The 27,391-nt window shown below is 38.6% G+C and overlaps 1 protein-coding gene across 1 annotated transcript in view; it reads right to left on the reverse strand.

Moving 5' to 3' along the window:
* Positions 1–2,758: 2,758 nt before the first annotated feature.
* The window catches only part of LOC139462295 (vesicular glutamate transporter 2-like), a 68,426-nt gene continuing 43,793 nt past the window's right edge, over positions 2,759–27,391 (reverse strand). Inside the window, exons 9-12 of the mRNA XM_071243920.1 lie at positions 25,734–25,863; positions 15,765–15,875; positions 7,048–7,193; positions 2,759–5,423 (exon numbers count right to left, since the gene is read on the reverse strand). Coding sequence (XP_071100021.1) covers positions 5,082–5,423; positions 7,048–7,193; positions 15,765–15,875; positions 25,734–25,863 — 729 coding nt within the window. The 3' untranslated portion in view covers positions 2,759–5,081. The remainder of the gene's footprint in view (positions 5,424–7,047; positions 7,194–15,764; positions 15,876–25,733; positions 25,864–27,391) is intronic.

The following is a 27,391-nucleotide window of genomic DNA, read 5'->3' on the forward strand; positions in this document are numbered from 1 at the left end:
CTGAAACTAACATATTATTGTTGCTAGTCCGGCTACCATCCCACCGTCGCTAGTCAGTCGATCATATTATTGTTACCAGTCAATCTCATATCACATATGCTAGTCCGTCTATCATATAACTGTTGCTAGTCAGTCTCTTTTATCACTGTTGCTAGTCAATTCTTCTATCATGGTTGCTAGTCAGTCTATCATATGTTTGTTGCTAGACAATCTCTTATATCACAGTTGATAGTCAGTTTATAAGAGATTGATTACTGTTGCTAATCAATCTCTTATAACACATTTCCTAGTCAGTCTAACATTTATATGACTCTTGCTAGTCCGTCTATCATGTCACTGTTACTAGTCAATCTCTTATATCACAGTTGCTAGTCAGTCTTTCCTATTGGTGTTGCTAGTCAATCTCTTTGGCCATTTTGCTGGTCAATCTCTAATATTGCTGTTGCTAGTCAATCTCTTATACTACTGTTGCTAGTCAATCTCTTATACTACTGTTGCTAGTCAATCTCTTATATCACAGTTGCTAGTCAGTTTAGTTTAGTTTCTAGTCTTTGTATGATATCACCGTTGCTAGTCAATCTATATTTTTTATCATCGTTACTTGTCAATCTCTTAGATCTCTGTTGCTAGTCAATCTCTTAGATCACTGTTGCTTGTCTAAGTATGATATCACAATTGCTAGTCAATCCAAAATTGTATCACCGTTGCTAAACGATATCTTATATTGCAATCTACACACCAATTATGAAGTTGCTGGTCAAGCTATATGCACAGTAGAAAGTCAATCTTTTATATCAAGTTGCTAGTCAATCTATTGTGGCATTGCTGATAGTCAATATCTGATATCACTGTTACAAGTCAATCTCACACACATGTATTGCTAGTCAATATATGATATCGTTGTGGCTGGTTAATCTCATATTTAAAGTAGCTAGTCATTCTTGCATACGTCCTTTGCTGGTCAGTCTTTATACATCTTTAGCTAGCAAACTCTTATTGCTAGACCGTGGTACTTGTTGTTACCCTGTCTGGCGCTCGGCATTAAAGGGCTAAAACAAGGACTGGTCAGCTCGGAGTCAGTATATTGTGTCGGAGTGGGGTATCCATGTTAAACTGCGGCATGATATCTCAGTGTGCTAGCACTATAAATCGGCATCAATCCGGGCCAGTACAAGCAGCCACACACACACATACACGTGCATGCACGTCGCTATATAAGTGCAATAATCTTGGACGCGACGTTAAACCCAATTTCACCTCACCTCACCTATCGCTGGACCGTCACTGTAGCATGTAAATCTTTCATAGATCTGTTGCTTGTCAATATCGTATACATAGTAGTTGACAAATCTTATAGATCTGATGACAGTCAATCTCAGCCTTAGCCAATATGTCACATATCCGTTGTTGGTCACTCTCTGATACCTTTCTAGCCAGTCAATATCTGGCATGTTGTGGTCAATTGCTGCCAGTCAATGTATCCTGACATTGTTGTAAGTGACTCTCCTATCGATACATTACTTGTCAATCTCTTAATGTTTTGTTGCTAGTCAAACTCTGATATCCCTGTTGCTAACAAATGTCTTGTATCAACGATGCGTGTCACTCTCTGACATGAACGTTATTTATCAATATCTTATGTCATTGCTGCTGATCACTCGCTGATATCCTTGTTAATAATACATCTCTTATATCACTGATGTTTGTCAATCTCTGATTTTCACGTTGCTAATAATCTCATGTAGCACTTTATGCTTGTTGCTAGGCAAGTCTGTCATCAGCTTTAACTGTGTATATTTCTAGGCTTATTATTGCATGTCATTCTGTTATGTTACTGTCTTATCAATTAATTTATTTTTGACAAAAACATTTCCATAATCATAGGATATATCGTGTCCATTGTGCGATTGCGAAATTATCGTTAGCATATGTATATTATCGAGTCTGGTTTTTTCTGGCGTTGGCGTTTTATGTACAAAGTAAACTAAGGTTATAACGAACTCAAAGGGACCACTAGTTCTAATTCGTTATTACCGTAGTTCGTTATAGGCATATGTACAGCATACATTGGCCGGCACCCAAAACAAACCAGTTCGTTATATCCGTCAGTTGGTTATAATTTATAAGCGAGTTCGTTATAAACGTATTACGAATCTCACATAGTAAATGATACGAGATATATCACGGCCTCTATTCATGTTATTGTTTAAGACATCTTTAAATATAAAGTTTCAATAACCTATGTTAACGTTGCAAGAAGTTACGTATCTTATGTTATTTCATGTCAACGACCTGCATCACTTCGGGATTTCCTCCCACATTAAGCTGACACACCGTGATTTAACTGGAATACTGTTAAAAGCGGCGTTAAACCCAACTCACTCACTCATGTCAACCGCTCATGTGACTGTTGAAGGTCAATATCTAAAGGTTTTGCAGGTCTTTTCTGACCATAATTAATTCTATATCGTGATTTTATTCTTTATAATGTTCAAGGGTTTTGTATTATAATTTTCGAAATGTGAGTCGGGGCGGATGAAATGTGATTGCTTTCGTGTCATACAGTCCTCCGTGGCTCGCACAGAGCCTGGAGATGTGACTGTTGCCTGTTCAGGATTTATTTCGTGTCACTCTGTAAACAATGTTAAATATCACCGTGATTGATATTGATGACTCTGATCGGGAGACTAACTGCCCATGCGTGACACAATAACGATCTGGACATGAAAGGAAAACAGATATCAACATGTCATGCCAATTGGTTTATTTACCAATTTAATTGCTCTTGTTGGTTTATTTACTTGCGCCCTTTCTACTACTTCAAAGTATCGTTTGCAAACAACTCATCAATCGGGTTGTATTATTAACAAGGAGGTAATAGCTATGTATGCTAACAATATTTACACATAGTGATTGACATGAATGAATCTGCAATATACATCAACACCTACCTAATATGGGTGAGTATTTCCACATGAAACATCTATGATAGAAGAAGTATAGAGAAGGTGGTTATACTGCTCTCACATCGCCATTCTCACCACAGCCTATGAAGCGTGTAACAAAACATTGTGAAAAAATGACGATGGTATTCTTTTTATCTATCATGATGGATATTCAAATAGAACATGGTACATTCAAATTTTTCATCTACACAGGTGCTAAAAGATCTATCCATTTACTATCATACAAACACAACTACTAATGCAACAGATCAAGACGTGATTTAATTTGTAAACACAACCATGAAATATATTTCGTTAATACTTTTGTAAATAGACTTTGAAATTGTAATTTTGAAATTTGCTTTTTGCATTTCAAAACAACCTTGATTGATTTTGAGGAGGTAACATAAAGAAAACAGTACATATATCTGCATCGTAGACAATGTATATCTTTATGCATTTGAAGGGATAAGTTTAATATCACAGATTAGAATACGCGTAAGACACAAAGAAATCACTTGTAGCTTGGTACAAACCCCTAATAAATATTCAAACAATTTAAACTCAACATGTTTACGATTATGAGTCAGCTTGCCGCTCAAAATCATTATGTACATACATGTTATTTACATAAAAGATTCCTTTTTTAAGAGATCAATTATAAGTGTTAGTTAATCAAATATATAAATGTTCTTCAATTTTGTATGCGTTAGATATTTTACATCTGACGTAAATTTCTGAAAAGGAAACTTTAGATAGAAATTATACCCGCAAGCATATACTGAAAAACGTTTAAGTACTGATGAAATTGTTTCACGTTCTAAATGTTGCAGTATAATTATAATCCATATATCTCAATCACAGTATTTCTAAATGAATCAAATCTAAATCAATTAACAGTTCAACAAATAGAAAGAAACCGCTGTCTCGCTTGAATAAATATTTCCTATCAAATTAATCCAATTGTACATTAAAAGTTTGTTTTCTACCTAAGAAACATTATCACAAACACCTGAAGCGAAATCACAAGTAACACTTATAATCAAATTCATTAAACGAAATTCAGCATTTTAAAAATCAACAATTATTAGCAATACAAACGTAACTTCATTGGTCTGAATACTACTCATTTCCCTTTCCTTGTCATTCCATATTTTTGATGTTCCCTATTCCATTTATACCGGCCTACAGTATATGTTACCACTGAGTATTGATTTTGGTCGTAGACACATGATCAGTTCTCCCCTTTCTCTGTGGAAACAGCTAGATAACTCTTCCTAACCTAATTTACAACCCTCAACTTGAAATGTGCGTTCTCTTTCTTCCACCGTCATCAAATTTAGCTCAAAATGTAATCAACTCAATCCTGGACCGTGTTGAGGTCCAATCCCATTTTATATTCGGGCATCTGGCCAGAGGGAAAACATTAGCCATTGGGTTATACAGTTGCTCAAAGATATTACCCAGAGCGATTTGGGTAAATTGAATTAGAAAGTGTGATTAGAGCGGCCATGTAAGATGTCCAAAGAAAGCTTGTCTCTCGGAAAATAGACGTTAATAGGAGATACGCAACTACGGCGGCCACCTGATCCCGATAGCCGCCATCTTGGATAGTCACGTGATCACATTTTTCATTTGACGAGCATGGTCGATGATGATTTATCATGATGTGGTTTAAAGCATCTTCTTGTCGTACAAATTTGATTTTCTGCAGAGTTGTGTTTGGCCTAATCATATTCTCGGGCATGTTGGCCGACTCTCGTACTGGGATCGTGATTGGATTGGACGCAAATCCATCCCCTTCTTTCATTGCTGTGAATTCCCTGGATTGTTATTGTTCGATGTTTTTGTTGCCAAGCTTCGTTATCCACACTGTTTGCACAAGGACACCATCAATCTCGTATCGTGAACGTATGATTCAGTTACACCTAATGAAATGAACAACCCTCGATTGCTATACCGACAGTCACCCGGCCAGATCCTTTTCAACCTGCCATGCTGTTCCTGACATGACCTTGAACCAGTATCCATTACTTGAAATTTAATCTTCCCTTAAGTCCTTCGACCTACAGCGCATGCCAATATTCCTATGACCTACGATGTGGAATAAAATGACAAATGAAATCATCTACTACTTTAGAAATCTCGTTCATTTCCATCAGCCATATAGCGATCTCTCTGTTCCTTCTGAACGAGTTGCTCCTTAGTCTCATACACGGGACTATAAGGAGGGGGTACGGGACCCCCATTGCAGGCAGTGTTCACTTCCCCCTCATATCCATGAGTTGTAGAACCGTAGGTTTGGTATTTCCATGCATTCCCGTCGTCAGTCAGGGTGTGTTCTGGGCGCCAGGTCTCCTCAGTTGGAGGGTCTGCCCAAGGCTGTTTTTCTCCGGAGGCAAAGATTGCGTAGAATACGACTCCGCAGAAGTGTATGATGCTGGCAATCAAGAACACCGTCTGCCATTCCTGAGCCGCCTGCAACAACATACCAACAATTATAAAACCCGTTATAAAAATTTAAAACGTAATTCATAGTTTCATTTTTGATACTGTAGTATCATTGAAGACGGTGGTGACTAGGGATTTCAATTTCTTTCTTTCAGTGCTATTGGTAACATCCTTAATTCAGTTCAAGCATTCACAGTGTGACTTTCGAAGTCCAAAAGTTATAACAACGAAAGTTGTGCTATCTATAAAGAGCAATATACTTTTTGAATACTTTGCCTCTCGGCTGTCACGAAACTTTTTTTGAACAATTTATCGTCTCGAAGTATTCACATGCACCAAAACGCTAAACTGATACTGCTTCAAGAAACAACACGTTATTGAAATTGAAACATATCGACCTTAATTATTTTGCACATGTTCATACCGACAACCTGAAAGCAACTATTTCATGTAACTCCCAAGTCCTCTGTTTCGTCCCCTGGGAAACTCATCTCATTGATGCGAGACAAATTTCTCGACGTTTTTACACTTTGGATGTTTTAAATTTAATTACGTGGCCATGTTCCGGTAACAGTTGCAGCACATGTGGCCTAATCAAGTTATTGTTCCACTTGTAGTATATCTGAGCTCGTGACAGTGCGCACTGCAGTTTGTATTATTGATATTTTTAACATACCGTTATGTCGAAAAGTTTTCCTGTAGATAACATCATTATCTGATATTTGTACGGTAGTTTGCGATGAAAACTCTCAAACCGAATTTGCATCCTACTTAAGCTGGATACTTTTTTTTTCTGTGAAATGGTATGTCCCCACGTTGCTGACGAATTCCTTGTGTGTGACTAGAAGTTATGAAAAACTATGGCTGTACCATATTCTACATATGATGTTCCCTTGTTTGAAAGCACACATTTTGTTGTCCTCAATTCTTGAACGATTACAATTAAAGGGGGCTATGCTCGTTCAAACTGGCAGTCCCAGCAAATTAAAATTCATTTCATCCAAACACTGACAACTGTCAACTCAGATTTGATTAATCAAGATGTATTTTATTTCTGCTGAACGTAAATAGAGAATTTCACTCGAGTGTCTTTTGATATCAAATATATCAACACGAGTTGATAACAGTTTAAGACTCCCATGCTTGCCATATATTTTTTAAAACGTTTATCTATGAATTGGATATATTTTATGTCTAAAAACACAAGGGTGAGATTCTATTTATCATTCAAATTCATCTTTCCAACTTTTTTTTTCAGTTTGTAAACAGTAATAACATGTGTCTTGAGTGTAAACAGTACGTCTAACCAGCTTCGGTGGCAGAGAAATTCGTGATGTCATTTAATAGTGACGTCAAGGTAACCGAATTTCATTACAGCAATATCTCCTGTAAGCCAGTTTGGAGTGATAAAAGGCTATATCAATGGAACAATATGTCACATAAAGCATCAACGTTTGCCAAAATCGCCCCAAGAAAGAAACAATGCCCTGTTAGTTTCCTGTGGATAGCTTTGCAGTAGTCTCCATAGTAGTACAAGGTCATATCCACGTTCCCCTATTTACATTGGTGGACTGAGGCTGATTGGTGTTTGAACACACCACAGAATCCCAGTTTGAGCAAACAGAGGAACTGTCGATCTGGTCTGACGTACCTCTGCAGGAGACTTGTCCTGGCCCTTTGTGACGTACTGCACGACAATCGGGCACAACATCCCCGACAGCGTCCCCACGCTGTTGGAGAGCCCCATCAAGATACTGGCGTACCGCGGGGCAATGTCAAGGTGGTTCACGTTGAAACCTGAAAATGAGCATATTCAGTTAATTTCAGATAAGCCAGTGTATACATATATACTGCACGAAAAAGTAAGGGATCATGAATATTTTGGGGGTCATGTTTTTGTAGTGAAGATTAAGCGCACAATAGTATATTCCACATAAAAAAAAATATTTCATGATCCATACCATTTTTGTTCAGTGTATGTAAACATAAAATGTTAACGCCTAAGAATAACCAGTCTCGATTACCCACCGAAACAGATTCCACTGGGCGTAAAGGGCACAAACATTTGTGGACATTTCACGAATGGATCACATTAAAGAAACTAAAGGAATCCAACGTATTGGTCAACAACAGAGTTGGAAAACATTCCAAAACGTGTGTTTCAATCCGCATGACGGTAGAATATGTCAAACATGGCAATTGTGGATGCAAGAAGTAAGTGAGCAGTTGTACTCTTGGTCGGGAGTCTAGATGGAGTAGTCCTTGGATATACAGTAAACTACGGTTATAACAAACACGCTTATAACGAACTAACGGATATAACGAACTAACGTTTTAGTCCCGACAATTTGCTGTAGTTATACTGTATATGTGCTTATAACGAATAACGGTTATAACGAACTAAAATTAGTAGTCCCTTTGAGTTCGTTATAACCGTAGTTTACTGTATCTTCACCAAGAGACTCAAGTAGGTAATTCATACCACTGTATTGTTATATAATCCATGACCACAAATGCATTATTGGTTTTGAAGGGTGACCAGAACTATTTGCTTCTACTGCTGCGGGGGATTACTGGTACCCCATGCTTGTACTAAAAGCTGACTAAATTGGGTTTTGAGTGGTGTTGGATGATTAATATATGCTTTCAGTCAGACTTGATTTATAAACACAGCTTATGATATCGTCCGGATCGTAAAATAGACTCTGCTTTTAGCAGAGATTTCCTACTATTATGGAAAAGGTTTTGTCACTTGTATTCACTATGACCAAAACATGTAAAGTAATGAAAACAATTTCAATCTCTGCATTATTACCTAGTGTATCCTCTAAAACTTGTCTGCATCTATTCCTTTAGTGATCTTTATCTACTGATCAAGTGCATCCACCACAAAAAACCTCTCCTTCAGTACGCAATGCATAAAAAGGCGCTACCTCTTGCTTGTTGTTAATTAGACATGAAATCGCTGTTGTGAGTTTGCGTGACATATTACACACTTGGAGGCGACTATGCTTGTCGTAAGAGGCGACTAATGGTGGTCAGGTTCGCTGACTTGGTTGATGCATGTCATCGATCCCAATTGCGTGGATCGATGCTCATGATATCAATCACTGGATTGTCTGGTCCAGACTCGATTAATGACAGACCGCCGTCCTATAGATGGAATATTGCTGAGTGCGGCGTTAAACAACCAACCAACCAACCAACCAAATACACTTGGGACAGCACACAAACATATACAAATTAGTAGTCACTTAAAACAGAAGTCTAAAAAGACCGTCCTCTCATTGGTGTAAAATACCCATTAGACTAAACCCAATGAATATAAAAAACCTATCAATACCCTATACAATTGATAACTTGTGAGTAAATAGCCAATGGCTAAAATAATTATATATAGCCCTGATATATGTTATACATAGGAATAAGGAATACAACTACATTTATAGAATATCTGAGGAGGAAACATGACGATTTAGCTTTAGAAGTCTTCATATACCACGAAATACAGACTTGCAAAGCTATTTCAATAATGGTGTGCGTCATTATAATATATCTTGGTGATATCCGTCCACATTCAATGGTGATATTAAACAGAGTATCTTTTTCTAAGTCTTATATTTTATCTACAGTGTTATCCCGACACTATTTTAGTTAGGATGCCAGAGCACTGGAGTTAGACTACAATGAAGAATTTGAAACTGAACACAAAGACCACGTATATTCATCCATACTTTATAATCTCGGATACGTAGTAAAATATTAATATTTGTCGAAAGCAGATACGTCTATATCATGGTTATGCGTTCCTAGGTATGACTCACGTGGAAGAGTGTTGAACATTGACGTATCCAAGATCACAATAAGAAAAGTGGAATGATTAATGATGAAGTCATCATAACAATAAATGTCATGTTCATCCGGTTAGTAAGAAGACGAAATTAGTATGCATGACTTAGTGCACGTTTACCAAATACATTCTTTGAAATCGTCCACTTGATGTTATGGGGCCGAGTTTTGAATCGCTCGTTTTTTTAGCGACTTGGTTACAATGGGTTAATGGCGCTTACTGTTATTATCCTCACTAAACCTGGTACAGTTAACAAAGCGGTGAGAAACTCACTCACTCACGGCGAATGGTCTTCACAATTTGTGTCCATTTCAGGTCCAAGAAAAACATGTAAAACTAGAGAACGCTCTGTCCTCTGGGTTAGCCTATCTTCAATTTTCTCTGGACAAAGACATAGCATTATTGGATTTTATAATGAGTCAATAATGTCAGTTTTCATTTGACCCGTTTCTGACCGAAAACTGGAGCATTGACATATTCCAATAGCTTTAGGTTATGTCAATACAGATTCATGTGATCAGTGATAATCGATAACTCACTGGTGTTGTTACCAATACACGAACAATCAACAATCTGTTCAGAACACAGGCACAGATTTCCGCTTGAAATGTACATGCATGTCACGACCAAATGATTGACATCCACATCATTATTTCAATTGCTATATGTATGAACGTCTGTGAAATGTTGCCTACTTTGGGTAATCATACCCTTTCAGTGCAATGTCATGGAACACCAGTCATGCAGGGCAATACAACTGTGTCGTCAATCTATTAACCCTTAATGTGTTAATCTTTAGTGTCTGTATCAGAGACAATAGCAAAATCGAACATTCGATCATGGTATTTGCCTGTAATTATCAAAGCAAAGCTCCCTGATATCGACAAGCGTAAAATCAATCGCCGAGACTCTAAGTGGTTTTGGTGTAGAATGTACAGATTAATGTTGTTGATAGCAGCTGTTGATTGCAGCAGAGCTTGTAGATTGCAGTTATCTCACCCAGGATAAGATGCCTGGATAAAGACGCATTTCATCAACATGAAATTGAGTGCAGACTTAGTATTTGTTCAGTGAAATAGATCCAGCGCCATAAGAGGTCATTGACAGTTGCTGATTTCACCATCACATGCAACAGGGACACGCGCTCTAACATCAGTTTTCTTACAAAACAAGAGGAGTGTTTCTTGTGATACTGTAGTCACACAGAAAACGTGTAATTTACGTGTCAATAAGAACGGAACAAGCAAGTGCAACATAATCAGGCTATTCTAACAGCCAGGTAGTTAACACGCATATGTTTGCATAAAAGAAATCAAGGAAATGATTTATTTCTTTTCGTGAAAATGTAATTAGGTCTCTTTCTGCCTTTAACGTATCATAGGTCTTCGCCTGAGGGCGATTAATTCAGTTTTTCCCCGCGTTCTACCCTCTCTTGGTTTCTAAAAACACAGATAGATGTCGTTTTGGTGTTAGTAAGTACAATAACATGGTTACAATTATTTCTGTTCAACAATAAAAATAATCCTTGAAATCAATATTCTTATAAACTAGTAAACTTTTTTTTAGCCAACAGGAAACCTTACAATCGTATGGAACAAATGTCAAGCTACTACTACTACTACTACTACTACTACTACTACTACTACTACTAGGGCGCCACGATTCGCTGTGCAGAGCTGCGTCCCTTCGTCACGCCAGAAACCTATGATTATGGTTTCGAATCCCAGTTCGCCCCGATTATGTTTCTAGGTTTATCAGCACCATTCCCATGCTCGTGGGTTTCGCCGAAGTAGTAAACGTCTGAAACCTGCATCACTTCGGGCTTTCCTCCCACATTAAGCTAACGCGATATAACTGGAATACTGTTAAAAGCGGCGTTAAACCCAACTCACTCACTCACTCACACTCACTAACAAGCAACATAAACATAAACATCGTATGGCAGAAATGCCAAAGAGTTCGTTTAATATGTTGTTCTTTTCGACACAAGGTTTTGGACAATGTTAAGCTAGTTGAAGGATTATGACGAACACACTTCTTATCAATCATGTGAAGTTTCAAACAAGATCTTTATTCGAAATAAATCTCTAATTTCCACATGTTATCCCCTCACCTAAACACCATGGATTATTGGTTATTTTCAAGCCTCGCTTAATTCATTTCAAGATTTGGAAGGATTTTGGAAAGCTTTTTGAATGATAACAGGCTGTGTTTTTTAACTAATGGAATATTTCATACATCGGTGCGTTGATGATGGAGCAAAAACATGTACTAGGAAAGTAATATTCAACCAAAATGACATGTATCGAATGATACTGATTATTAATAGTCAAGCCCTGCCTTCTTGTTTCTCAACGTTGGCAGCTGTAGTAAATGCGAAGAGCAACTATATCTTCCTTGAAGCGGTGGCACTGCCAATTTGAAAGCAGTCAAGCATTAAATAGGTCTTCTCTCATCTGAGCTTCCATCCCTATTCTCGGTTGTCGTTGGTCAAACGAGCCTAAAAACAGTGACAGGGAGCGGACTAACCCTAGAGTTTAGACAAAACCTGATAACTGTCTTTTTATTTCTGCAAAAGAATCAATTTTAGGCGGAGTAGATGACCCTCCTCCTCTGATCGCATTTTATGATGAATTAAACTTGCTGAAGCAATAAACATCACATTTTGCCGCACTCCCGGAGCACTGGGTAATCTGCTCTGCCAGAGAATCATAAAATCTCACTAATCATCATCAATTTCTCACCAGACATGCAAAATATATCACCCATCCACACGTGCTACGCATTGATTTATAATTGCCCGGGATATGAACATATATTGAGCCTGTACTGGTTTGGCCACCTTGCCGTACGCCACTTTATTGGTTAATAAGTGTGATTGAGTGAAACAAAGCTTGTGAGGACTGTTCTTCATCTGCATGGAGACGTTTATGGTTTGTTCACAAAAGATTTCCCCTTCTTTATTGTTTCTTCGATTGAAACGTGTTTTACATGCCAATAGGCATCTAATTGAAAATAGCCACATAATACACTGGGTTGTCAGGATTTGGGATGTATGTTGGTAATAAGAAATAATATGTCAATAGGAATTGGCATTTTAGTAGCTTCCTCGCAGTTTCAGGTCTCATAATGTCTCTTTACATAAGGCATTTATCGTTTAATGAATTATTGATAACTGTAAAAAAACAGTTATATAAGCTATATGGCAATGCGAAATGTGACAATTGGGAATATATATTCGAATGTTATTCGATTGTACAGGGGTGAACATAAAGATATGCATTTATCAAAATTGTTAAACATAACTTTATATGTAACAACTTTGCTGACGAATTTCACATTGTACATACCTGAAATAAATGCCAGTAAACGTGTCCATTGTATATTTAATTTAACAACATGCCGATCAAAGTGTCCATTTTGTATTTCAGTTAAAAAACATGGCGGTGAACGCGTCCATTGTTGATTTTATTTAACAAGATGCATTAGAAAGTGTCCATGGTATATTTCAGTAAAACATACCACTGATAGTGTGAATTGTATATATCATTGAAAAACATGCCGTTGAAACTGTCTATTGTACATTTCATTTAAAAACATACCGATGAAAGTGTCCATTATATATTGCATTTAAAGACATGCTGGTGAAAGTGTCCATTGTATATTTCCTTTAAAATCATACCGATGAAAGTGTCCATTATATATTGCATTTTAAGAAATACCGGTGAACGTGCCAATTGTATATTTCATATAAAAACATGCCGTTGAAAATGTCCATTGTATATTTCATTTAAAAACACGCCGATGAAAGTGTCCATTATATATTGCATTTAAAGACATGCTGGTGAAAGTGTCCATTGTATACTTCCATTAACACCGAGATGAAAGTGTCCATTTGTATATTTCCTATAAAATCATACCGATGAAAGTGTCCATTATATATTGCATTTTAAGAAATACCGGTGAACGTGCCAATTGTATATTTCATATAAAAACATGCCGTTGAAAATGTCCATGGTATATTTCATTTAAAAACACGCCGATTGAAGTGTCTGTATACTTCCATTAACACTGTGATGAAAGTGCCCATTGTATATTTCATTTGAAAACATGCTGTGAATGTATCCATTGCATATTCGATTAAGAACATAAAGGTGAAAGTGCCCATTGTATATTTTATTAATAACATTCATTGCATATTTCCTTCAAAACCCATTTGGATGAAAGTAACCCTTATAATATATTCAAAAACCATGTTTGCAAAAGTCGGCATTGTATATTTCATTTAAAACCATGCCAGTGATAGTGTCATGCTGAGAGCTAGTCACACGTAGCTGGAATGGAGTGCGATTACCACGGAGCAATTCAGGTTATTGTTCCAAAGTTGTCAAGATCGGAATAGAAAGCCTCAGATTACTATTGACATCCTCAATATGGAGAAAATGACGGTTTCGCACTTTTCATTGTTTGCCCAAGAGTAACCTATAGAGTGTAGCTGACTTCTGACAACTCTAATCGATGTCTGTTCGTGGGAAATATCTCCATCACGAACCTTGAGGCGGTTGAGGTTCCAACCAACGTGATCATATCGTTTAGATATGATCGCGTATCAAACAAAGGTGTCTAGCTGATCTGGGCAGTCTTCTGTAGTTTAAGTACGTTTTAGCTATATGATGGCTGCTTGACATTTTACACTATACGTTACGTGTTTGATTTGGGATACACCAGTCGAGACGGCACATGAGCGGTTGAAATAGCCGCAGACAAAGGATTAGTAGAAATATCACTAAAACCAGACAATCCATGGAACTTCTACCGTTTCAAATATCGATACATTTTTCAATTATTAAAACCATAGACTTAATACCTATTATCAACTCTATATTGATCAAACGGTAACTGCTGTTTGATTTGAGATATGTATTATGGACTTTTGTGTTTGTTTTTGGTTATTTAACCCGGCTTTGACAATTGTATAGTTAGGTATACATTTTTAATGTGTATGAGTTATTCTAATCGATGACGATTCACCATGATGGACAACACTCCAAATAAACTCATCCAACATGTAAAATCCAACTTATCATTCACCTTGACATGTCCTACTTGTATGAACCATTTTCAAAGCCAAATCCGTTCCTTGACCTTTGGTATGATGGTGCAATACTTTACGTTTAATTTAGTATCAAAATATAACCTTTATACATCAATAATAGTAGGCTGGTCCGTATTCATGTATATTGACGTGCCCCAGTTTCCTCACACTTCTATTGTTCCGATTGACAAACATTAGCCACCAACTAGAAGAGGATACGTACATTCTCAAGAACATTATATAGTCAGTCTTCGTCCTTTTACATCATATCCGGATGTGTAGTCTCATCCTCCGGCACAAGACAGCAATATATCAGGAAGCTGTTTATCAAGGGCTGATGGCGTGGTCTGCCTCTTATCGTATATTTCAATAAACCTTTTATCGGCCGTCAGCGAGCCCGATTCTTTCCCTATTGATCACTAATACCTTCAACCAACACTGAGGGCAGGGCTTTATCTGCTCCCCGTCTCATCATCCCTAGCCACAAAGAAATCCTCTGACGTCCCTCATATTCTGTAGACTGGTGGACAAAAAGGGTTTTATGTCCAGATTAACGGGTAATAGTGTTAAAACCTTCGCAGTAGCAAATATTTGCGGAAAATCGTTCTGGCAATCAGTCCAAATGAAACAGTTTTCACTTAAAAGGGTAGAGTGGAGGGATTAATCTGGCATTTCAACGAGAGGGGCCAGCTTTTCCGGAAAATACCATCAAATCATGATTATGAAAATTCTAACCCTGTCCCCCAAGCCCTTATCTCCAATTGATTTGCTAATGAAACGCAGATTTTGCCAAAAGTGGACTCTTTCAAGGAGGCAAACTTCAGAAAAAACTTTTTAACTTTGATGAAGATTGTAAAAGGGTGTTTTTTTCATTAAATTGAGTGTGTAGATGATGGAATGTTTAGACATTACTCAAGCTACTGCGTCACCCACACACTCGACCTGCCTCTAAGACTCTTATCCACACAGAGCATATAGAACATTCAGATTCTGTAGACTGATGGGCCACTGGCATCATTAAAATGCAGTTTGGCTTTTCTGTTCAAAAAGGCTTCACATAAATGAGTATCTTCGGACTTTCCAATTGCATTTTATGAAATAGAACCATCAAATATTTCCCCTTCTTATCAGTATTTGCCAAATAAGATCCCTTTTTGTATAAATTACGGTACTGTGCTAATTCTAATACTGAACTCTTTAAACGCATGTCATTCCCCGTATGGTGAACAAAGGGATTGCGTTTCTTTGAAGTGATGTCACGGTGGTGTTATCAAAGTGACAACACACACTGATTGTTATCCACATACGTTTTTTCTTCAATTGGAAACCGATTTCCAGATCGACGGCGTGTGCAAGGAAAGGATTCGATGTAATGTAAACCTAGAGATACTGTTTGTTGAATTCATTGCAAATAAAACCTTACCGGAAATGGCAAATCCACTGAATCCGACGGCTAAGGTGAGGCAGACTACTGAAGTGGCTGTGTCACGGGTGAAGCCAACGCCCAATAGGAACACAGCCTCCATCCCGAATCCTGAAACAGACGACAACGAAATGGCGATGAAACATCAAAGTGTTGTGATGTAATCTCGAGTGACTAATTTTACAACACTTGAATTCATATGATTTCCCTATGAATTAGAACTATCGTAAATCTTATGCAAGAAGTTGAGTGAAGGCCTTTGATCTCAACACACATGGGGTTAAAAGAGTTTTGGTTCTCACAAAACTAACAGCACACGTCATAAATAAATATGGCATCATATTGCTAAGAACCATTTTTTCAAGCATTGTATTTTGATACTTCTCAGATCTGCTTGAAACGCATCAAAATAATATTTGCACAAAGATGATATATAAAGTTTTATGTGTGACAATTAAGTTCTTTTTACGGTGTCGGGTTTGTGTGGCAGTAGGGCGTTAGACATTAATGACGGAAATTTATCGGTCATCTGTTTTTCAGTACACAAGTTATCAGTAGTAATTACCTGCGGAGAATACATTCCCTTAAAAAAATGACACACATTCTGTTTCGAGATTCAGTTCTCGTGTACACTGAAGAATCTATTTGCAACTCCAAGTTTTTGTGTGGCAGTGTATGATTTCGGACATCAATCATGAAAGCATATGGCTGTGTGTCGATGTAATTTAGCATTCAGTGTATAGAGCGGCAACACAGCGGCGTTGGTGTCAGGGAGGTTGATAACGGTTATCGCAAGCTACTCACGAGGATTAGGTAGCCACGGGGGTCACTTATAATAGTGGACGGATTGGCAGACAGATAAACGCAGAAAGAAGGGGTAATTTATGTTGCAGTCTGATATTTCGGGGCAGATGAAGGTTGAATCTGACGAGAAGCATCCGGGAGCCCGACAGCCAACTTGCGGCTATTTGTGAGTTGACTGATTCCAGAGCTTACGTGGAAATTATATGTTTGTATATCCAGTGAACATTTTCTAAGAAAGAATTATCCAGGAGAAGACTACAACAAACTGATATTTATTCATCGGAACTGACGAAACCTCCCGACTTAAACTATATTTTTGTTTTTATGGGGTGTGGATTCTATTTCAAGCTTGAAATGATCATATTAAGCTTCTAAACTATCAAGTTCGACAGAGAGAAAAGGGTTCTGTGAACCTACATTTTTATATCTATCAACTGGTATGCATTGTTAAATATAGTTCTAAACAAAGGATGCATAAGCAGGGAGAAACATTTTGACGTTTTTATGAGTCATCTTTAATATTCCACTAAAATATTCTAAAATATTGCAGACTTCTCGATTATGATCCTTTATCTGCCAGCCCTATAACCATATACGTCGTGCCAAATACGTGGTCCCAAAGACATGGTCCCATATATGTGATCCCATATAGTTGATCCCATATAAATTGTCCCAAATACTTGGACCCAAATACGCGGTCCCATGTGCGTGGTCCCACGTCTGTGATCCCATATATACGTTATCCCAAACTCGTGGTCCCATATATGTGATCCCATATATACACGGTCCCAAATACGTGGTCTCATATACGCGGTCCTATATGCGTGGTACCATGTACGCGGTCCCATATACGTGGTCCCATATACGCGGTCCCATATGCGTGGTCCCATTTATGTGATCCCAAACGCGTGGTCCCATATATGTGACCCCATATTTACAGACTGCCGTCATATATCTGGAATATTGCTGAGTGCGGCGTTAAACAACAAACCAACCAACCATATACGTGGTCCCATATACGCGGTCCCATATGCGTCGTCCCATATATGTGATCCCATATATACGTGGTCCCAAATACGTGGTCCCATATACGCTGTCCCATATGCGTCGTCCCATATATGTGATCCCATATATACGTGGTCCCAAATACGTGGTCCCATATACGCGGTCCCATATGCGTGGTCCCATATATGTGATCCCATATATTCGTGGTCCCAAATACGTGGTCCCATATACGCTGTCCCATATATTTGATCCAATATACGTGGTTCCATATATGTGATCCCATATATACGTGGTCCCAAATACGTGGTCCCATATACGCGGTCCCATATATTTGATCCAATATACGTGGTCCCAAATACGTGGGCGAGACGTTGGCTGCCTTTATTCATCAGTTAAATTCAATTTTTCAATAAATAACAGCTCTTATCGTCGTATTGCCCCTAAAAAGAAACAGCATCAGTTTTGTTAGTACATTAGACTAAACACCAGAACGACGGTGAGAGTTGGAAAACAATCCTGGCATGATGTGATGCTTATGCTCCCAAACTGTCGTTGTTTCGATTAAAGTTATGAATTATTTTACGATTGCTGTGTTTTTCGTTCTGAAATTCTCTTTGGGGAGACATTATCACAATTAATTTTAGAGGTGAGTTAAGTATATTAACCCTTCAACTGCTCCCTGCGCTAATCATCATAATGCCATGTCAGGAGAGATGCCACTGGGTTCAGATACCAGGTCACCAGTACTGCAGCGTCCATAAACACAATCATCCTGGCTACCACAAAGGGACATGTTGATAGTGTCACAGTACATACAACAAATCGATTCGTAATTAATTCCCCGTGTTCTTGTGTTGGTAAGGTAAACACGGACATTAATAGAAACTAATCAGATTATCCCTATACTAATTTACATGGCCTTTCTTTTCCTGTATCGCTTGGCCTGAAGCTGACACAATCTGAGGTGTATTCCCAGACCTCGTGGTTGTCCCTGTCCCTTACAAATTGTATTTAAACAAACCGCAGCAATATGAAGTGATTGGCTTCAGGTACTCCCAATTACCTGTCCGGGATTACTGCAGAATCAAGGTTGGCTGGTACTTTGGGACTGACCATTACATATTTCCCTAAAACGAGTAATTAAATAATTTGTTTAACCCACATTGTACCCAGATTATCAAGTGTGCAATGTCCCTTTTTATAATTTTCTTTAAAAATGTTTGTTTTGGGAAAAAAAGGTCATTTAAAGCAACTCCAGATTAAACTATCCAATGATTGAAACCTTGTTTCTCCTGAATTAAAATAATCCTGCTAAATATTACTGCAGGAATAAATAAATTCTGCCAGTTATTTCTGTAGAAAAAAAATACTTCCAGAAATTTCTACAGAAAAAAAAATACTGCAAGAAATTTCTGCAGAAATTTTTTTTTCGGCCAGAAATTTCTGCAGTAATGCATTTTCTGAGCCAATTTTTGAGCTTGTAAACATGTGTACACACATTATTTGGATTCGTATCTTTCCAATGATATAAAACATGTTTTTGTAGCGCGCTTCCTTCTGTGTGGTCAAGTTCGGACTCCTGGCCATTCCGAAGTTGTCCCGCCCTACCTTTCTTATAATTTCTTGTTATCCATGATGCCTCCTGTTCCCCGACTCCTGCCCTCAGAATATCAAATGTTCGGTGCGGGGTTGGGGTAAGCTCTCGAGAGGGACATTTAATTGTAGAGGAACAGACACATAAATTGTTATGCAACTTGTGTAAATGGCGGGTGCTCTTGGGAGGGAAGGACATGCTCACCCTGTTCGTGAAGACCTTGTGTCATCACTGAGTTTCAGACCTGTTCCGGGGAAGAATAGGTCTTCAGCAAACCATGCATGCCGTAAAAGGCGACTATGCCTGACGTAAGAGATGACTAAAGGGAGCGGGTGAAAAAGTGAACGTATCCTGCCCTACCGGTGGCACCCGTCACAAACACATACAAAGGCAAGTCAATAGAACACATTCTATTCAAGTTAAATGCTGGGGAGTCACTAGTTTCAATGGTTTTGTTGACCTGTGAAGATCCGGGGTAGAATAGGTCTTCCGGAACCCATCCTTGCCGTAAAAGGCGACTATGCTTGTTGTAAGAGGCGACTAACGGGATCGGGTAATCAGGTCTCGCTGACTTGCGTGATATATGCTCATGATGTCAATCACTGGATTGTCTGGCCATGACTCGATTATTTACAGACTGTCGACATATAGCTGGAATATTGCTCAGTTCGGCGAACAAACACTAATTTTCAGAGATCGCGTCATATTATTGTCACCACTATTTTGCCTCTTACACCAATAGAATCTGTTTCGTCGGAAAGTCTCTGGCGTTCATGTTTTATATTTACATTTTCGGATTTAATTGTGCGATCCCGGGATTTATTATGTGAACAGTACCATATAAATATGGCAGTGGATGATTGCATATATGGTTGGGCGACACTAAACTGTTATAGAATGACGGTGAAAGTACTTTACAAAGAAACACTTGTGGGAAGTTGCACTCGGGAACAATTCACTGAGCAATTCTTAGGCCCTGCAAACCATATGCTTGGCTATCGGATAGTCCCCATCATGACATAGAAAAGAATTTGGATCCCATCCCACAAGTACCGACTACACAACGTTTGTCGTATGAACCTATTAATTATACTATTCAAAAGAAGTTAAAGAACACTCGTTTTTTTTCATCTAGCTATAGCTAATCCATCATGTCATGACAGATAAATTATAGTCACATGAAAATATCGGGTGTTCTTTAACTTCATTTGAGCAGTCGGGGATCAGATGGATTCGTTAGTTTACCTGTGTTTGGTTGTATCGTTAAGTTGTTAATGCCATCGTCCACTGGTTTGTTTGTTAGAATCGGTTATTTGAAGATCGTCGTACAGAGCTATATTACATTGCCGATTGCCACATAAAACAATATTCACTTACTATGAAATGTATTAGCATATATTAAGAAGATCGAATTCCAAAACAGGAGCGCTTGATAACAAGAAGTTGATGGAGAACAGCAACAAAATAATAACAAATGAATACTTTCATATGTTTCAGAGATACGATAAATTATCTATTTGGATTACAATTGTCAAAGTGCGATTCAACCCACAAGGAACCACCGTTCCCATAGTAACGAATGGTGTTTTTTAAAAAGAAATGACGTCATAGTCTCTATTTAAAAAAAAATGTAATTATGTTTTTTTTCTGTTTTGTAATAATTTGTACTTAAAAAGCTTTTTTTTGCTTATACATGTGTGACAATATATAATTTAAGTCACTTACAATTTTAATTCGCTATGCAAAGCCATTACATGTTTGAATGAAAGGAATAAACTGGCAAATAACCCCATTCCACTAATGCTGTTTTCTGCGAAGATAATTACGTCATTACAATTTCCTCAGCACCCTACTCCTCAAATTAGCCAAACCTTCTGCTTTTAGGCGTCTCATCACAGTAAAATGATTTTCTCCAACCAGATTAATTAGCTTAATGCTCCGGGGTACACGAGTCAACCATTATGCCTTCTAATCTTTCGTAACGTAAACATGGCCGCCATGAACAAAAAACTGTGTAGGCGCGCATGGCGACTTTGGTCACGGAATAATTTTACCTACCGCGAGATTCAAAACTGATCGAATTAGAATCGTATGGCTCTGTTTGTTGATGTTAGTGCATTCATGGCATCTCATCAGCTGATGAGTTCTAATTCACCCCCAGCATGTGTTCTCACAATTTATCACGCGTGCTTTAATTAGCAGTGTTCAAATTAGCAAGCGAGTAATATCCGGTCTAGGGTGCTAGCTCCAAACCGCCCGCGGCGAACGCGGACCATCCACAGAGAAGATTCATTAGACACACAAAAAACGCACGGCATCAGCACGCAAGAAAAAATACTAGACAGTTCAGAAGGATTCTTGACAAATGATCAGCGTAAAAGATAAAAGAAGGTCCTTTCTGTGTATCATTGGCGACGTTTTTCCAATGATATATCGCAAGTTTTTTGTTTGGGCGAGTAGCTGATGACACGTCACCAAAGGATTATTTCATGAAAAAAATAATTTTTTTAAAAATTACTATTCACGCACGTATTCTGAAAAAAACCCACCGTCTTTGAATTCTATCCTGTTTTTCTTATTTTCAATATTTGAAGTAATTATGAAGATGAATGAATGGGGACACCAGAAATGGGCTTCAGCCATCGTACCCAAGTAGGGAATCGAACCCGTGACGAGCGAACGCTTTAACCACTAGGCTATTCCATCGACGCTAATGACATTTTTGTACATTATTATTACCAAATAAAAAAAATAGTCCTACATTTGATAAATGAAACTTAAATTAATTGCAATTACTACTTCAAACCTAAGTCTGGTCAAGCAATTAAACGCAGAAACAATCAAACAGGAAACAAACCCGCCCACCCACCTAACTACAAAACATACACAAAAAACAACAGCTCCCCACCCACATCCCAGTTAATCAAGATATAAAGCGTGGAAAGCTTAAAACCCCAATAAAACACATTACTCCCCTATCAATCACAATGTCTTCTCACATGTATAAAATACATCGATGTGTACCGTGACAACTTGGTATCACTTCAGAATCACGTAGTCGTGAGGAGGGAAATATACACAGTATGACAATGTTTAATGGACATGCCTATTTCCTGACTCCTCTTTTCGTAAATGAATATTCTGTCACGCAGTACATCCATTTGAAGAATGTGGAGCGGACAACGCCTCCTCAACGGCTCCCAAGGACTGTGTATCACTGATTATCAGATGAACAAACTTCTGACTCGTCTAGACACCAACGGACCGAGAGAATGGACCCCTGGGGCTTTGGGCATAGGTCACAGCATTTACGTGTTTTAAAGGTGCACAAGATAGGCAAACGACATATCCATAATATTCCTGATAAAAGCAGAGTCCATTGTACCATTCCGACTATATCATGAGCATGTGTTTATGAATCACTATCAAATAGTGATGATACCAGGTGTTCCCCACCCCAGCAAGTGCTAAAATATGTTTGACTTTATCTTTTAGAGAATTATACAGTGTGTTATGGAGAAGGTCGGGCGGTCGGGTAGCCTAGTGGTTGAAGCGTTCGCTCCTCACGCCGATGACCAGGGTTCGATTCCCGACATGGGTACAATGTGTGAAGCCCATTTCTGGTGTAAAACCATACTCACTCACCCACTCACTCTGAAGCAGGATATTAACTGTATTGGTATCGCTCTTGATTAATTTTGGTATGTCCTATAATATAATACTGTTCATACGTGTGTATAGCCTGCATGAACAGGAGACTTGTTTAGAGCTTCATTTGCATATGGGTAATTAGCTAAAGCAGATTTGAGTATGGCGTCCGAATCCTCGTAACAGTGTCATCGACATAAGAAACTGTCTTGTATAAATATAAAAGGTCTATAGATGCCATTCGCCATGTTCAAATTGTGTTATCAATGAGAATTATTGGTCCCCAGTAACGTAGGTTCGTCGACGAGTGTAAAGACTCGGTGATTTGGTTGCGTGCAACCACACCCGGCAGCTTGGGACGTTGCTCATAATATCAACCATTGGTTTTTCTGTCGCAGTTACAAGTAGATAGAATTTTGCCAAGTTCTGCGTAAAATATCAAACAAATACTACTTAAATTGCCAGTTCTATCTGTTTAAAAATTATTTAATCCTTTATCTATAAATATAAGTATTTTTTCCACTAACCCCAGGTCAATATTAGGTACAGACACTTACCTAAATGATCATTTTTTAATATTTATTCTGCCTGCTTAGGGAGATGGGCACGGTGTATTTATGTCAAACCTGTCACGCTGGAGAGTCATTAGAAAATGAGACGGTGTCCGAAGGATCCATTAGGATAAGATTTATTTTGATTAAAAGTGGACACATGCAGCTTGATTGAGAGTTTCTACGATGCCTGAAAACATTGTAATGAAACCCACGTTTGGTTCCCACTGACACCGTGCCGTAACATCAACAGACAGAGCCAACTGTCCCAGCCACCCACAGAGCGATGTCCCGATTAAACTACTCTTCTAAAGACTCTCCAGTCAGAATGCTTCTCTCCTTGGCGGTACTCCTGGTTCGATAACGAAATAATTCAATTAAATTATTGAAAGCTAAGCTCGATTCAGGAAACTATCGCTTTGATATAAGCACGGTCTGATGTCTTTGGTCCTGACGTGTCTAAGCCTTAGCGTGATAACCAAACCCATTGGAGATTTGGCAGCAACCTCGATCTGAGTCCCAGAGCCTCGTTTTAATGAGAATGGAGGCGGCGATTGACTTTAAAAATTGATTGTGTCGATGGGCGGTATATAGTCCTTCCACGCGCATGCCACAAAAGCCCATGTCTTAAAGGTAAACACGCACGCTTGGGTTTGATATGATTAAAGTTACGGATTGGGGGTGGCAGGCAAGCCAGAACACGCCAAGAGAAAATCCGATTACCTTTCCTAAAATGCATGTCTTGAATGCTTTTGTAGTCTCTCTCACATCCAGATGAACAGGCAAAGAAAGAGACTTAGGGAACAGGGCACGGCATTACGGTTAATGATGATTAATAATGGACTGCTCAAAGTGATCGGACTTCACTCTGAGGACATGGTACACCGGGCTTATTAGATGCTCCATCCGAGAATTTGAAAGTTTATCAGTTTCGCGAAGATGCGTAAACGGAATCATACTGGATTATTATGAGAGCTTTGGATCCTGCCTTGCGTAACTTCAACAGATGAATTCGAATTGTTCAGACAGTTATTTTGAAATGGTAGGTTAGGTTTATGTATGTCTATTTTGGGAATGTCATCTTCACCTTTTGAGAATGTCATCTTCAAAGAGAGTAAGATCTTGTGCACAAAGTGTTCAGATTCAAATGAACTTTTACATTGCTCTGAATTGAAAACACATTAAATTTATGTCCTTTTCGCCTCCACAAAGTTTAGTTGAAACTTTAACAACTCTGTGATGATGATACGTATAACGACCATGTCGGAGATATAGGTAGACTCGCAAGTTATTTTCGGTGGAACGTTATTGTTGGCTCTACATTGAAGGTCAGACACTGTTTTATAAGTGTTGCTTTCGGTGGAACAAATTTGTTTTCTTCCTCCAGAAAATAATCAGATCTCGATTATCTGCCCAAACAGATTCATTCCACTGGGCGTTGATGGCAAAATAGTTATGGAAATGATCGGAATGCATCCCCAGAAATTAATAATGACACCGGGTGTTCAACAAAAAAATGTTAGTATGTCCTGCTCCACCTATAGAACCCGATTAACATAAAATATACGTTTTTGTTATCCAGTACCGCACTTTTCGCTTGGTTGAACGTTACGTTATTACACGCAATTATTTATTCATGCGTTCTTCTGATGTGTGCACTTGTCTTTGGGATGGACGTTACGTCACATCAAGCAACCTATTCATGCGTTCGTCCGATGTGTATTCTTGACGCTGGGCTGAACGCTACGTGATAACAAATAACCAATTGTAGCATACTTCTTGTAGGTGTACTTGACGTTGGATTGAACGTTACGTCATACCAAATAACCAATTATGGCATACTTCTTGTGGGTGTACTTGACGTTGGGTTGAACGTTACGTAATGACAAACAACCAATTGTGGCATACTTCTTGTGGGTGTACTTGACGTTGGGTTGAACGTTACGTAATAACAAATAACCAATTGTGGCATACTTCTTGTGGGTGTACTTGACGTTGGGTTGAACGTTACGTAATATCAAATAACCAATTGTGGCATACTTCCTTTGGGTGTACTTGACGTTGGTTTTAACGTAACGTAATATTAAAAAACTCATTATGGCATACTTCCTTTGGGTGTACTTGACGTTGGGTTGAACGTTACGTAATATCAAACAACCAATTGTGGCGTACGTCTTGTGGTTGTACTTGACGTTGGGTTGAACATTACGTAATATCAAATAACCAATTGTGGCATACTTCTTGTAGGTGTACTTGACGTTGGTTTGAACGTTACTTTAGAACCTGCTGTACAAGACATTCAGACGAGTTCCACGCCAGCCTAAAGACCGGAACGAACCATGACGAGCTAACACTGAAACTCCTTACCTCCGCAGTTGAAGATTTTCCTAACAACAGTTGTTGTGAGAATCCTGCGACGCAGAAAGTCAGCCAGCTGCCCCCCTATAGGGACGATGATAGCCATCACCAGATGGGGCAAAGCAGACAGGGTGCCGCTCTGGAAAATAAAACAAACATTGTTTTTTTTTGTTCGTCGGGAATAATAATAATAATCCTTGTTTTCGATTTGCACCAATTCTTCTCTTTCAAATCGGCAATAAATAAATTTTAATTTTTATTGTAGGCATATCTAAACCATTTGCGTACGCTTGTCTCAGAGCTTTGTTGAACGTGTTCCTGACCTATGTACAACTATATAAAATTAAAATAACCTTTTCGATATTTCATTATTTATAGTAAGTTCTTGATTCTTCATCGGTTGCAGTTGTGCATGCACATTGGTGTAGCTCTTTAGTAAGTAACCAGATACAACTGGGATCATTACTATCACTTATCACGAACAAACTAGATGATGGAAGTCTGATAAAGCTTCTCGGCTACCAGGTATGGGTTATCGTTGAGAGCAACACGGATGCATTAATGATGATGAGAATGTCCTGGAATATTCGATAAGTGTGGTGCCTGACATTGTCCTGTCGGAAAGGTATGTCTTGTGGTTGTCTTCTGGGAGAAGGACAACTGGCTGCAGAATTGCATCCCTGTAACTTTGGACGTTCACATTCGATAGATGATGACAAAACGTCAATTCCACAAATCCCACCCACACCACCGCCTACAAAATATGAACATCTTGGATGCATCCAAGATCCATTCGTTCAGCTCTCGGTCGATGCACCCGAATACGACCATTGAACCTGCTCTCGTCTCTGAACTGAACCCTTGACCAAACTCGTTCGCGACCACTGACGTCTATTTTACCGCTATCGACGGCTCAAGGCCCTTCCGGGATTTCGAATGCCTGCAGTACCTAATATTCTGCTGATGCGGCGGGGTCCTTGTCCCTTCATAAAGCAGTTGCGCAGATAAAACGTGCGCAGATACCCGTCCTTTTGTGGGGACACGTGGTCTACAGCTTTGGGGCATGCCTCTCCTGTGGGTGGACAGTCTGGTGGTAGATAGTCTGCCAGTGGTCAGTCGGCTGTACCAGAATGTTCTTGCAATATGTACCCGCGTAGCTCCATCAGCGTTCTGCTGATACCCTTGGCATATTTCTTGCGTGCTTTCACATGCTTTCATATATGTTTTGGGATACAACCGCTTGCTTTTTATACCAACTACACATGTATATCATGTTTCTCAAAATACGCGGACTTCTAAGAGTCAGAAACTTTCAACCTGTTGGGTGTTTTGGGGCAATCGTTTTCAACCAGTTTCAATTTTCTTTCGCAAGATATGAAAATCAATTCACAACCAAATAATGTATACTTTCTTTTGTATTTGTGGCTAACTAAACCAAGCAATATTAAGGATGTTGTGATCCAACCGGTTTTCTGCGTGACCTGGTGAAGTTTTTACCACAACGCTCTTATCACCGAATCACCCGGTAGCCGATAATATCGAACAGTCAACCTTTTGTGTCTTACACTGATGAATTTAGGGAAAATAATTTTTAATCATTCTTTCATGTTATTCATATTAATTCCAGTCGAGATATTGGCTATATGTCAACACCTTAAATTCAATCA

This window comes from Haliotis cracherodii, unplaced genomic scaffold (assembly GCF_022045235.1).
Source record: "Haliotis cracherodii isolate W230 unplaced genomic scaffold, xgHalCrac1.p SCAF_15, whole genome shotgun sequence".
Classification (NCBI taxonomy): domain Eukaryota; kingdom Metazoa; phylum Mollusca; class Gastropoda; order Lepetellida; family Haliotidae; genus Haliotis; species Haliotis cracherodii.